Source organism: Zophobas morio, unplaced genomic scaffold, assembly GCF_036711695.1.
Source record: "Zophobas morio isolate AGI-343-1 ecotype UQ-CSIRO unplaced genomic scaffold, CSIRO_AGI_Zmor_V1 ptg000041l, whole genome shotgun sequence".
Lineage (NCBI taxonomy): Eukaryota > Metazoa > Arthropoda > Insecta > Coleoptera > Tenebrionidae > Zophobas > Zophobas morio.
The window spans coordinates 850,805-864,472 of record NW_026972146.1 but is presented as its reverse complement, the minus strand read 5'-3'; the positions used below and the strand labels follow the sequence as shown (position 1 = coordinate 864,472).

The window sequence follows — 13,668 nt, the reverse complement described above, 5'->3', positions numbered from 1 at the left end:
GTAATGTTTGTAGCACACATTTGTTCATTTTTTAAGAAATAATCACATCAAACATTGCGTACATAACCTCAATTTTTCTTTTTGAACCGGTGGTAGCAAAAGTTGAATTTGCTCCCTCTAAATGAGTCGACATTTGCATGCGTCATGGCTGCTAGTGAAAAAACTATTTTTCGTGTTTGTGACAATTATTGCGTCGCTATGGTAATAGCAAAAACAGCGTGCTAATTTTCCCCCGAATCAAAATCCACTTCCCTCTGCTTTTCTGACAGGTGCCAAATAAAATTCAAGTGTTTGTAAAAATTCCCCACGATGGTCTGAGAAAATGCTCTCCTCGAACTTTGCAATTGCGGTGATCACTATCGTCCTCCGAGGACTGTTGGACAGAATTTTGGCTGCCGTAAGTTAGCTTGTTGTCTCGACGTTTCTAATCGCCCTTCAGGTACAGACGCCCATTGTCAAAACTTCGTCCACCCCATCGTCCACCTCCATCGTCGTAATCTCTGGAATCCTGTTGTTTCTTTACAACCGTCTGGTCAAATCCCGGAAAATCCAAGTCACCTATCCGTCCACCACCCGAAGGAAAATTCTAGATGGACGCCTTCACCAAAAAGAGTAATTTTAGCGCCTATTGTGCTTCGTTACTCAAACTAGGTTTTGCAGCTCCAGGTCTTCCTCTGGAAGCGCTATAAGAAACCATCAAACATGGTCCCCGAGGAGGTTCAGACGCCGGTCTAGAAGCCAGTGCAGGAATAACCTCCTCCAGACCGCGAAAGAGTCTCTGGAGATGCTTCACGGCGACGACGTTTCTTCGTCCTCCATGTTTTCGAAGAGCGGCTGCTCGGAGAAGTGTCGCTGTAAAGACAGCAGTGTGCCTAGGACGGAGATGCCCGAGGCGTCTCCGAGCGTCTACAGCATCAAGTCCGACGGGGAAGTCCCCGACAAGGTCGAAGACAAGAGGGACGACCCCGCGAACCAGTTCCAAGGTTTCGGGGATTGCCAGTGGCAGGAGCACCAGAAGAATCCGCGACGAAGGAAAAGAACGCGGTCCACGAGGAAAACGAGGAGCGGGAAAATTTATTCCTCTTACTTATGATGGTGTTACTAAAATAAATTGTAATGACTGGTCTATAGCTGTTTTTTTTACAATAATAGCGTACGAGTAGCGTGTAGGAAAGTTGGTATTCACGTTTCGGAAATAAGTTTGTCCTTTTGTTGAAAAATTAAAAATTCGAGATTTTTAAATTTTTGTTTTTTTTTAATTGTTAATTTTTCGATTTTTCCGTGTTTCATTTTAAAATTTTTCGATTTCTCGATTTTTTTAGTTTTCGATTTTCATTATGATTTTTATTTTTCAGTAAAATTTTTATATTTTTCGATTTTCCACGTTGCTTTTTAATTTTTCGATTTTCCATCTTTTATAATTTTTCGTTTTTTCGATTTTTCAATTTCTCAAATTTTAATTTATCACTTTTTCAGGTTTCAATGTTACACATTTTCGACTTTACGTTTTTTTTTTTTTGGAATTTAGAATTTTGTAATTGGTTCATTTTTCAATTTTCCGATTTTTAATTTTCACTTTCTTCAGGTTACATTTTTTCTTTTCCAATTGTTAACCTTTTAATTATTCGATTTTGAGTTTCTTTATTTTTCAATTCTTCGATATCTCAATTTTTAAATTGTTCGGTTTTTCACTGTCTCTTTTTCATTTTTTAATTTTTCAATTTTTCAGTTTTACAATTTTTCGATGTTTCAGTGTTACAATTTTCAGATTTTTTGATTTTTTAAAATTTCACTTTTAAGAAGTTCGTCCTTTTTTCGAAAAATTAAAAATCGAAAAATCGAGAAAATGAAAAATTAAAAATAAAGTACTTCCAAGTATGTAATTCCAGGTTGTTTCGTTTCTTCGATTTTTTATTTTCTCAGTTCGAGATTTTTAAATTTTTGTTTTTTTAATTGTTATTTTTTTTATTTCTCCGTGTTTCGTTTTTGCATTTTTCGATTTCTCGATTTTTTGGTTTTTCGATTTTCATTATGATTTTTATTTTTCTGTAAAATTTTTATATTTTTCGATTTTCCACGTTGCTTTTTAATTTTTCGATTTTCCATCTTTTACAATTTTTCGTTTTTTCGATTTTTCAATTTCTAAAATTTTAATTTATCACTTTTTCAGGTTTCAATGTTACACATTTTTGATTTTACGTTTTTATTTTTTTTTGGAATTTAGAATTTTGTAATTGGTTCATTTTTAAATTTTCCGATTTTTAATTTTCACTTTCTTCAGGTTACATTTTTTCCTTTTCCAATTGTTAACCTTTTAATTATTCGATTTTGAGTTTCTTTATTTTTCAATTCTTCGATATCTCAATTTTTAGATTGTTCGGTTTTTCAATGTCTCCTTTTTGATTTTTTAATTTTTCAATTTTTCAGTTTTACAATTATTCGATGGTTCAGTGTTACAATGTTCAGATTTTTTGATTTTTTAAAATTTCACTTTTAATAAGTTCGTCCTTTTCTCGAAAAATTAAAAAACGAAAAATTGAGAAAATGAAAAATTAAAAATAATTTATTTCCAAGTCGTTTCGTTTCTTCAATTTTTTATTTTCTCAATTCGAGATTTTTAAATTTTTGTTTTTTTTTAATTGTTAATTTTTCGATTTTTCCGTGTTTCATTTTAAAATTTTTCGATTTCTCGATTTTTTAGTTTTTCGATTTTCATTATGATTTTTATTTTTCAGTAAAATTTTTATATTTTTCGATTTTCCAAGTTGCTTTTTAATTTTTCGATTTTCCATCTTTTACAATTTTTCGTTTTCTCGATTTTTCAATTTCTCAAATTTTAATTTATCACTTTTTCAGGTTTCAATGTTACACATTTTCGATTTTACGTTTTTATTTTTTTTTTGGAATTTAGAATTTTGTGATTGGTTCATTTTTAAATTTTCCGATTTTTAATTTTCACTTTCTTCAGGTTACATTTTTTCCTTTTCCAATTGTTAACCTTTTAATTATTCGATTTTGAGTTTCTTTATTTTTCAATTCTCGATATCTCAATTTTTAGATTGTTCGGTTTTTCAATGTCTCCTTTTTGATTTTTTAATTTTTCAATTTTTCAGTTTTACAATTTTTCGATGTTTCAGTGTAACAATTTTCCGATTTTTTGATTTTTTAAAATTTCACTTTTAATAAGTTCGTCCTTTTCTCGAAAAATTAAAAAACGAAAAATTGAGAAATCGAAAAATTAAAAATAAACTATTTCCAAGTAGGGTAATTCCAAGTTGTTTCGTTTCTTCGATTTTTTTATTTTCTCAGTTCGAGATTTTTAAATTTTTGGTTTTTTTAATTCTTAATTTTTTTATTTTTCCGTGTTTCGTTTTTGCATTTTTCGATTTCTCGATTTTTTTGTTTTTCGATTTTCATTATGGTTTTTATTTTTCAGTAAAATTTTTATATTTTTCGATTTTCCACGTTGCTTTTTAATGTTTTGATTTTCCATCTTTTACAATTTTTCGTTTTTTCGATTTTTCAATTTCTCAAATGTTAATTTATCACTTTTTCAGGTTTCAATGTTACACATTTTCGATTTTACGTTTTTATTTTTTTTTTGGAATTTAGAATTTTGTAATTGTTTCATTTTTAAATTTACCGATTTTTAATTTTCACTTTCTTCAGGTTAAATTTTTTCCTTTTCCAATTGTTAACCTTTCAATTATTCGATTTTGAGTTTCTTTATTTTTCAATTCTTCGATATTTCAATTTATAGATTGTTCGGTTTTTCAATGTCTCCTTTTTGATTTTTTAATTTTTCAATTTTTCCGTTTTACAATTTTTCGATGTTTCAGTGTTACAATTTTCAGATTTTTTGATTTTTTAAAATTTCACTTTTAATAAGTTCGTCCTTTTCTCGAAAAATTAAAAACGAAAAATTGTAAAATCGAAAAACTAAAAATAAACTATTCCCAAGTATGTAATTCCAAGTTGTTTCGTTTCTTCGATTTTTTATTTTCTCAGTTCGAGATTTTTAAATTTTTGTTTTTTTTAATTGTTAATATTTCGATTTTTCCGTGTTTCATTTTAAAATTTTTCGATTTCTCGATTTTTTAGTTTTTCGATTTTCATTATGATTTTTATTTTTCTGTAAAATTTTTAAATTTTTCGATTTTCCAAGTTGCTTTTTAATTTTTCGATTTTCCATCTTTTACAATTTTTCGTTTTTTCGATTTTTCAATTTCTCAAATTTTAATTTATCACTTTTTCAGGTTTCAATGTTACACATTTTCGATTTTACGTTTTTATTTTTTTTTTGAATTTAAAATTTTGTAATTGGTTCATTTTTAAATTTTCCGATTTTTAATTTTCACTTTCTTCAGGTTACATTTTTTCCTTTTCCAATTGTTAACCTTTTAATTATTCGATTTTGAGTTTCTTTATTTTTCAATTCTTCGATATCTCAATTTTTAGATTGTTCGGTTTTTCAGTGTCTCCTTTTTGATTTTTTAATTTTTCAATTTTTCGGTTTTACAATTTTTCGATGTTTAAGTATTACAATTTTCAGATTTTTTGATTTATTAAAATTTCACTTTTAATAATATAATATAATAATATAATATAATATATATATTTGGTCTCCACAGATACATATATGTATAACAGTATATAAGACAAGTCAAAAAGAAAAAAAAAAAAAAATACAAACAAAGAAACACTAAAACTAAAAATTAAAAACTAAACATTTAACAAGCAAAATAACAAAAAGACAAAATGATATTGTCAACATGCCATCAACCTTGAAAAAATTCACCTAGGGAATAATAACATTTATCTGTTAAAAATACTTTTAAATTTTTCCTAAATGATGATATTAACTGACAATTTTGAATATTCACTGGCAAGTAATTGAAAATTCTAACTCCCATACAATCAGTTGCTAACACACCAACATTACAACGTTTAAACGGAACATGAATCTGATGTTTTTGTCGGGTATTTACTTTATGTACGTTATGGACATACGTTAGATTATGTCGGTTTTTATAAATGTGAACACTCATTTCAAATATGTATAATGACGGAAGAGTCAATATATTTAATTTTTTAAAAAGGCTTTTGCAGCTTGTATGTTTACTTGCACCGGCAATTGTTCTGATGGCACGTTTTTGACTAATAAACACATTGGCTGCGCTTGGTGACCCACCCCATAAACAAATACCATACCTAATTCTGGATTCCACATGAGCATGGTATATATTAACCAATTGATCAATATTTAAAATTATCTTTAAATTTCTTAGAAGATAACACAGTGAGTTTAATTTTGGAACCAGTATTTTGGCATGTGACTTAAAGTTGAGGTTTGTATCTACCATAAGACCTAGAAATTTTATGGTGTCGACAGTGTTATGCTGTAGATTTGAACATTTGAGATCTATATACTTACAGGTGTTTTGGCGATTACGAAATCTTATAACTTGTGTTTTTTCAGAGTTTATATAAATGTTGTTGGTGGAAAACCAGGATTGGAGATTCGTCATTAAAATATTAACCTCTCTTTCTAATTGAACTTCATTGCGATCTGAAATTATAATCGACGTGTCATCAGCATATAAAACAGGTGATACATTTTTAAAGATGCTTTCAATGTCGTTTACGTAAAGAAGGAAGAGAATGGGTCCCAGAACTGATCCCTGGGGCACACCTACATCTATGTCAATTATGTTAGAACTGATTTGATTTTTAAAATTTTCTTTATTGGTATTCGGAATTACAACGTACTGATGCCTGTTCTCGAGGTAGGATACTACCCAATCCAAGCTATTACCTCTACATCCATAAGAGAATAATTTGGTTATCAACAGATTATGATTTACGCAGTCGAATGCCCTGCTGAGATCACAAAAGATAAGTTCGTCCTTTTCTCGAAAAATTAAAAAACGAAAAATTGAGAAATTGAAAAATTAAAAATAAACTATTTCCAAGTATGTAATTCCAAGTTGTTTCGTTTCTTCGATTTATTATTTTCTCAGTTCGAGATTTTTAAATTTTTGTTTTTTTTTAATTGTTAATTTTTTTTTATTTTTCCGTGTTTCGTTTTTGCATTTTTCGATTTCTCGATTTTTTGGTTTTTCGATTTTCATTATGATTTTTATTTTTCAGTAAAATTTTTATATTTTTCGATTTTCCAAGTTGCTTTTTAATTTTTCGATTTTCCATCTTTTACAATTTTTCGTTTTTTCAATTTTTCAATTTCTCAAATTTTAATTTATCACTTTTTCAGGTTTCAATGTTACACATTTTCGATTTTACGTTTTTATTTTTTTTTGGAATTTAGAATTTTGTAGTTGGTTCATTTTTAAATTTTCCGACTTTTAATTTTCACTTTCTTCAGGTTACATTTTTTCTTTTTCCAATTGTTAACCTTTTAATTATTCGATTTTGAGTTTCTTTATTTTTCAATTCTTCGATATCTCAATTTTTAAATTGTTCGGTTTTTCAATGTCTCCTTTTTGATTTTTTAATTTTTCAATTTTTCAGTTTTACAATTTTTCGATGTTTCAGTGTTACAATTTTCAGATTTTTTGATTTTTTAAAATTTCACTTTTAATAAGTTCGTCCTTTTCTCGAAAAATTAAAAAACGAAAAATTGAGAAATTGAAAAATTAAAAATAAACTATTTCCAAGTATGTAATTCCAAGTTGTTTCGTTTCTTCGATTTTTTATTTTCTCAGTTCGAGATTTTTAAATTTTTGGTTTTTTTAATTGTTACTTTTTTTTTATTTTTCCGTGTTTCGTTTTTGTATTTTTCGATTTCTTGATTTTTTGGTTTTTCGATTTTCATTATGATTTTTATTTTTCAGTAAAATTTTTATATTTTTCGATTTTCCACGTTGCTTTTAAATTTTTCGATTTTCCATCTTTTACAATTTTTCGTTTTTTCGATTTTTCAATTTCTCACATTTTAATTTATCACTTTTTCAGGTTTCATTGTTACACATTTTCGATTTTACGTTTTTATTTTTTTTTGGAATTTAGAATTTTGTAGTTGGTTCATTTTTAAATTTTCCGACTTTTAATTTTCACTTTCTTCAGGTTACATTTTTTCCTTTTCCAATTGTTAACCTTTTAATTATTCGATTTTGAGTTTCTTTATTTTTCAATTCTTCGATATCTCAATTTTTAAATTGTTCGGTTTTTCAATGTCTCCTTTTTGATTTTTTAATTTTTCAATTTTTCAGTTTTACAATTTTTCGATGTTTCAGTGTTACAATTTTCAGATTTTTTGATTTTTTAAAATTTCACTTTTAATAAGTTCGCCCTTTTCTCGAAAAATTAAAAAACGAAAAATTGAGAAATTGAAAAATTAAAAATAAACTATTTCCATGTATGTAATTCCAGGTTGTTTCGTTTCTTCGATTTTTTATTTTCTCAGTTCGAGATTTTTAAATTTTTGGTTTTTTTAATTGTTAATTTTTTTATTTTTCCGTGTTTCGTTTTTGCATTTTTCGATTTTTCGATTTTTTGATTTTTCGATTTTCATTATGATTTTTATTTTTCAGTAAAATTTTTATATTTTTCGATTTTCCACGTTGCTTTTTAATTTTTCGATTTTCCATCTTTTACAATTTTTCGTTTTTTCGATTTTCCAATTTCTCAAATTTTAATTTATCACTTGTTCAGGTTTCAATGTTACACATTTTCGATTTTACGTTTTTATTTTTTTTTTGGAATTTAGAATTTTGTAATTGTTTCATTTTTAAATTTTCCGGTTTTTAATTTTCACTTTCTTCAGGTTACATTTTTCCTTTTCCAATTGTTAACCTTTTAATTATTCGATTTTGAGTTTTTTTATTTTTCAATTCTTCGATATCTCAATTTTTAGATTGTTCCGTTTTTCAGTGTCTCCTTTTTGATTTTTGAATTGTTCAATTTTTCAGTTTTACAATTTTTCTATGTTTCAGTGTTACAATTTTCCGATTTTTTGATTTTTTAAAATTTCACTTTTAATAAGTTCGTCCTTTTCTCGAAAAATTAAAAAACGAAAAATTGAGAAATTGAAAAATAAAAAATAAACTATTTCCAAGTATGTAATTCCAAGTTGTTTCGTTTCTTCGATTTTTTATTTTCTCAATTCGAGATTTTTAAATTTTTGTTTTTTTAATTGTTAATTTTTCGATTTTTCCGTGTTTCGTTTTTGCATTTTTCTATTTCTCGATTTTTTGGTTTTTCGAGTTTCATTATGATTTTTATTTTTCAGTAAAATTTTTATATTTTTCGATTTTCCAAGTTGCTTTTTAATTTTTCGATTTTCCATCTTTTACAATTTTTCGTTTTTTCGATTTTTCAATTTCTCAAATTTTAATTTATCACTTTTTCAGGTTTCAATGTTACACATTTTCGATTTTACGTTTTTATTTTATTTTTTGGAATTTAGAATTTTGTAATTGTTTCATTTTTAAATTTTCCGATTTTTAATTTTCACTTTCTTCAGGTTACATTTTTTGCTTTTCCAATTGTTATCCTTTTAATTATTCGATTTTGAGTTTCTTTATTTTTCAATTTTTCGATATCTCAATTTTTAGATTGTTCGGTTTTTCAATGTCTCCTTTTTGATTTTTTAATTTTTCAATTTTTCAGTTTTACAATTTTTCGATGTTTCAGTGTTACAATTTTCAGATTTTTTGATTTTTTTAAATTTCACTTTTAATAAGTTCGTCCTTTTCTCGAAAAATTAAAAAACGAAAAATTGAGAAATTGAAAAATTAAAAATAAACTATTTCCAAGTTGTTTCGTTTCTTCGATTTTATTATTTTCTCAGTTCGAGATTTTTAAATTTTTGGTTTTTTTAATTGTTAATTTTTTATATTTTTCCGTGTTTCGTTTTTGCATTTTTCGATTTCTCGATTTTTTGGTTTTTCGATTTTCATTATGATTTTTATTTTTCAGTAAACTTTTTATATTTTTCGATTTTCCAAGTTGCTTTTTAATTTTTCGATTTTCCATCTTTTACAATTTTTCGTTTTTTCGATTTTTCAATTTCTCAAATTTTAATTTATCACTTTTTCAGGTTTCAATGTTACACATTTTCGATTTTACGTTTTTATTTTTTTTTTTGGAATTTAGAATTTTGCAATTGTTTCATTTTTAAATTTTCCGATTTTTAATTTTCACTTTCTTCAGGTTACATTTTTTCCTTTTCCAATTGTTAACCTTTTAATTATTCGATTTTGAGTTTCTTTATTTTTCAATTCTTCGATATCTCAATTTTTAGATTGTTCGGTTTTTCAATGTCTCCTTTTTGATTTTTTAATTTTTCAATTTTCCAGTTTTACAATTTTTCGATGTTTCAGTGTTACAATTTTCTAACTTTTTGATTTTTTAAAATTTCACTTTTAATAAGTTCGTCCTTTTCTCGAAAAATTAAAAAACGAAACATTGAGAAATTGAAAAATTAAAAATAAACTATTTCCAAGTAGGGTAATTCCAAGTTGTTTCGTTTCTTCGATTTTTTATTTTCTCAGTTCAAGATTTTTAAATTTTTGGTTTTTTTAATTGTTAATTTTTTTATTTTTCCGTGTTTCGTTTTTGCATTTTTCGATTTCTCGATTTTTTGGTTTTTCGATTTTCATTATGATTTTTATTTTTCTGAAAAATTTTTATATTTCTCTATTTTCCAAGTTGCTTTTGAATTTTTCGATTTTCCATCTTTTACAATTTTTCGTTTTCTCGATTTTTCAATTTCTCAAATTTTAATTTATCACTTTTTCAAGTTTCACTCTTACACATTTTTGATTTTACGTTTTTATTTTTTTTTTTTTGGAATTTAGAATTTTGTAATTGGTTCATTTTTAAATTTTCCGATTTTTAATTTTCACTTTCTTCAGGTTACATTTTTTCCTTTTCCAATTGTTAACCTTTTAATTATTCGATTTTGAGTTTCTTTATTTTTCAATTCTTCGATATCTCAATTTTTAGATTGTTCGGTTTTTCAGTGTCTCCTTTTTGATTTTTTAATTTTTCAATTTTTCAGTTTTACAGTTTTTCGATGTTTCAGTGTTACAATTTTCAGATTTTTTGATTTTTTAAAATTTCACTTTTAATAAGTTCGTCCTTTTTTCGAAAAATTAAAAAACGAAAAATTGAGTAAATGAAAAATGAAAAATAAACCATTTCCAAGTATGTAATTCCAAGTTGTTTCGTTTCTTCGATTTTTTATTTTCTCAGTTCGAGATTTTTAAATTTTTGGTTTTTTTAATTGTTAATTTTTTTATTTTTCCGTGTTTCGTTTTTGCATTTTTCGATTTCTCGATTTTTTGGTTTTTCGAGTTTCATTATGATTTTTATTTTTCAGTAAAATTTTTATATTTTTCGATTTTCCAAGTTGCTTTTTAATTTTTCGATTTTTCATCTTTTACAATTTTTCGTTTTTTCGATTTTTCAATTTCTCAAATGTTAATTTATCACTTTTTCAGGTTTCAATGTTACACATTTTCGATTTTACGTTTTTATTTTTTTTTTTGGAATTTAGAATTTTGTAATTAGTTCATTTTTAAATTTTCCGATTTTTAATTTTCACTTTCGTCAGGTTACATTTTTTTCCTTTTCCAATTGTTAACCTTTCAATTATTCGATTTTGAGTTTCTTCATTTTTCAATTCTTCGATATCTCAATTTTTAAATTGTTCGGTTTTTCAATGTCTCTTTTTTCATTTTTTAATTTTTCAATTTTTCAGTTTTACAATTTTTCGATGTTTCAGTGTTACAATGTTCAGATTTTTTGATTTTTTAAAATTTCACTTTTAATAAGTTCGTCATTTTCTCGAAAAATTAAAAAACGAAAAATTGAGAAATTGAAAAATTAAAAATAAAGTACTTTCAAGTATGTAATTCCAAGTTGTTTCGTTTCTTCGATTTTTTATTTTCTCAATTCGAGATTTTTAAATTTTTGGTTTTTTTAATTGTTATTTTTTTTATTTTTCCGTGTTTCGTTTTTGCATTTTTCGATTTCTCAATTTTTTGGTTTTTCGTTTTTCATTATGATTTTTATTTTTCAGTAAAATTTTTATATTTTTTGATTTTCCAAGTTGCTTTTTAATTTTTCGATTTTCCATCTTTTACAATTTTTCGTTTTTTCGATTTTTCAATTTCTCAAATGTTAATTTATCACTTTTTCAGGTTTCAATGTTACACATTTTCGATTTTACGTTTTTATTTTTTTTTGGAATTTAGAATTTTGTAATTGGTTCATTTTTAAATTTTCCGATTTTTAATTTTCACTTTCTTTAGGTTACATTTTTTGTCTTTTCCAATTTTTAACCTTTTAATTATTCGATTTTGAGTTTCTTTATTTTTCAATTCTTCGATATCTCAATTTTTAGATTGTTATGTTTTTCAATGTCTCCTTTTTGATTTTTTAATTTTTCAATTTTTCAGTTTTACAATTTTTCGATGTTTCAGTGTTACAATTTTCAGATTTTTTGATTTTTTAAAATTTCACTTTTAATAAGTTTGTCCTTTTTTCGAAAAATTAAAAAACGAAAAATTGAGAAATTGAAAAATTAAAAATAAACTATTTCCAAGTATGTAATTCCAAGTTGTTTCGTTTCTTCGATTTTTGATATTCTCAGTTCGAGATTTTTAAATTTTTGGTTTTTTTAATTGTTAATTTTTTTATTTTTCCGTGTTTCGTTTTTGCATTTTTCGATTTCTCGATTTTTTGGTTTTTCGATTTTCATTATGATTTTTATTTTTCAGTAAAATTTTTATATTTTTCGGTTTTCCAAGTTGCTTTTTAATTTTTCGATTTTCCTCGGAGAAGTGTCGCTGTAAAAACAGCAGCGTCCCCAGGACGGAGATGCCCGAGGCGTTTCCGAGCGTCTACAGCATCAAGTCCGACAGGGAAGTCCCCGAGAAGGTCGACGACAAGAGGGACGACCCCGTGAACCAGTGAACGAGGAGCGGGAAAATTTATTCCTCTTACTTATGATGGTGTTACTAAAATATATTGTAATGACTGGTCTATAGCTGTTTTTTTTTACAATAATAGCGTAGGAGTAGCGTGTAGGAGTGTTGGTATTCACGTTTCGGAAAAGTCGGGCTCCACTCTCTCTAATTCCGTTTTTTCCGCTCGACTGATCGCACTTTTATTTCGCACATAAATCTTTTAACGTGAATATTGGATTAGGCCTCCTACAAGGTCCCTAAATAATTGTGCGTTGCGCTATGTCGGTATATGAGGGTCGGGATTCCCCCAGAGACGGCACTGTTGAGCCGCTGCAGCAGGTCCTGCGGCTGACTTGACGTTCGACACCATGTTTACGATGGGAAGGAGTCGGGAGCTCCGGTCACAGATCCGGAATTCTCTGGAGGTTTGTGAATAGTGTAATTAGGGCCGGCCGGATTTTTTTAGCGCGAACTATGTGCGATAAATTCCGGTTTTGCGATAAAAAGGGGAATCGCGCCACTAAATCAAAACCGTAAGAAGTCGGCGAGAATCGGGCCGAGACACAAATAATGAAATAATAAAGCTTATTAAAAGCAGTACGTCGCATCGATTCAGGCTCCGGCCTCATCATCTGTTTATTGTTACGTGAAGAGTTTTCTCCTCGATTGCGCAGATATCCGTTTGGAGGATGGAGCGTACAATAACTTAATGGCACATGACTGGATCAAGCCGATAATTGAACATTTCGACGACATTAACGGATTATTATTGAAATTAGGACGGAATTATTTTGGGCTGGGATGGGTGACGCAACAAGTCGGGAGGTGCCGGATGGAGGACATTTGAATATGGAAATTCGACATGCAGGGGGTTAACTTTAAACAGCGCGGAATTTAGCATGCACATACATAATTATTCCGGAGGAGCAAGTGGAAATGGTTCGAGTGTGCAGCATAGATACACATAATTCAAACATTTTTCTCTCGTTGTGAATAAATAAAGTTGCTTGTTAGAAATCATTAACTGGGACAACCACATGACAGAAAAGCAAAGCGGCCGTCCCTCACTGTCTCCACTTGATTACATCGCAGTTCCACTGCTCAAAAATTTATATTTACCGACAAGCATACGTGCGATGTATCAAAACATAGTGCACGAAAAATTATTTTAAAAATCGAACGACATATATACGACCAAATTTATTAAATTATTTTTACTTTTTACCAGAGCGCACATCTGACAGTGAAATATTGCCAGCGGTGTGGCAGCAAATATGTCAGTATCGATAGCAAATCACTTTTAAACTCGCGTAAGCAGCGACAAATTTATAAGATAATAAAAATTTTGCGGCGGGTTTGAGCATGGGCTTTTATATATATAGAATTAATTAAATGGCGTCATAGGGTTTTTGGAGAGAAATTGTAGCGTTTGCGCTAAATCTGTGTTTTTTGAGAAAATAATTGGTTTAACGAATTTATGCAGTACTTGCCTCACACTCAGCGGTGATCTGGTACTTGTCAGGTTATGATGGGTCAGGTCAGGTCAGGTCAGGTCAGGTCAGGTCAGGTCAGGTCAGGTCAGGTCAGGTGGATTTTCCTTTTTGATTTTTCAGTTTCTCGATTTAAAACTTTTCAATTTACCAGTTTTGCAATTTTTTGATTATTAGTTTTCTCTCGATTTTTCGATTTTTGTATTTCACAACCTCGATTTTTTCCATTTTTGATTTCTATATTT

The 13,668-nt window shown here is 27.5% G+C and overlaps 1 protein-coding gene across 1 annotated transcript; it reads left to right on the top strand.

The window, feature by feature from the left end:
- The first annotated feature begins 226 nt into the window (after window positions 1-226).
- LOC135140982 (uncharacterized) lies at window positions 227-1,126 on the top strand. The gene is made up of 3 exons (XM_064071746.1): window positions 227-397; window positions 440-612; window positions 661-1,126. The coding sequence occupies exons 1-3, from the start codon at window positions 323-325 to the stop codon at window positions 1,091-1,093; spliced, it is 681 nt and encodes a 226-aa protein (XP_063927816.1). The 5' UTR covers window positions 227-322; the 3' UTR covers window positions 1,094-1,126.
- Window positions 1,127-13,668: the final 12,542 nt, after the last annotated feature.

What these genes read in the sequence shown, in the direction of transcription:
- LOC135140982 (XM_064071746.1), top strand. Translation starts at nt 323, where the DNA reads ATGCTCTCCTCGAACTTTGCAATTGCGGTGATCACTATCGTCCTCCGA. An exon ending in TGGACAGAATTTTGGCTGCC is followed by an intron (nt 398 to 439) that starts GTAAGTTAGCTT and finishes ATCGCCCTTCAG; the next exon opens with GTACAGACGCCCATTGTCAA. An exon ending in GGACGCCTTCACCAAAAAGA is followed by an intron (nt 613 to 660) that starts GTAATTTTAGCG and finishes TAGGTTTTGCAG; the next exon opens with CTCCAGGTCTTCCTCTGGAA.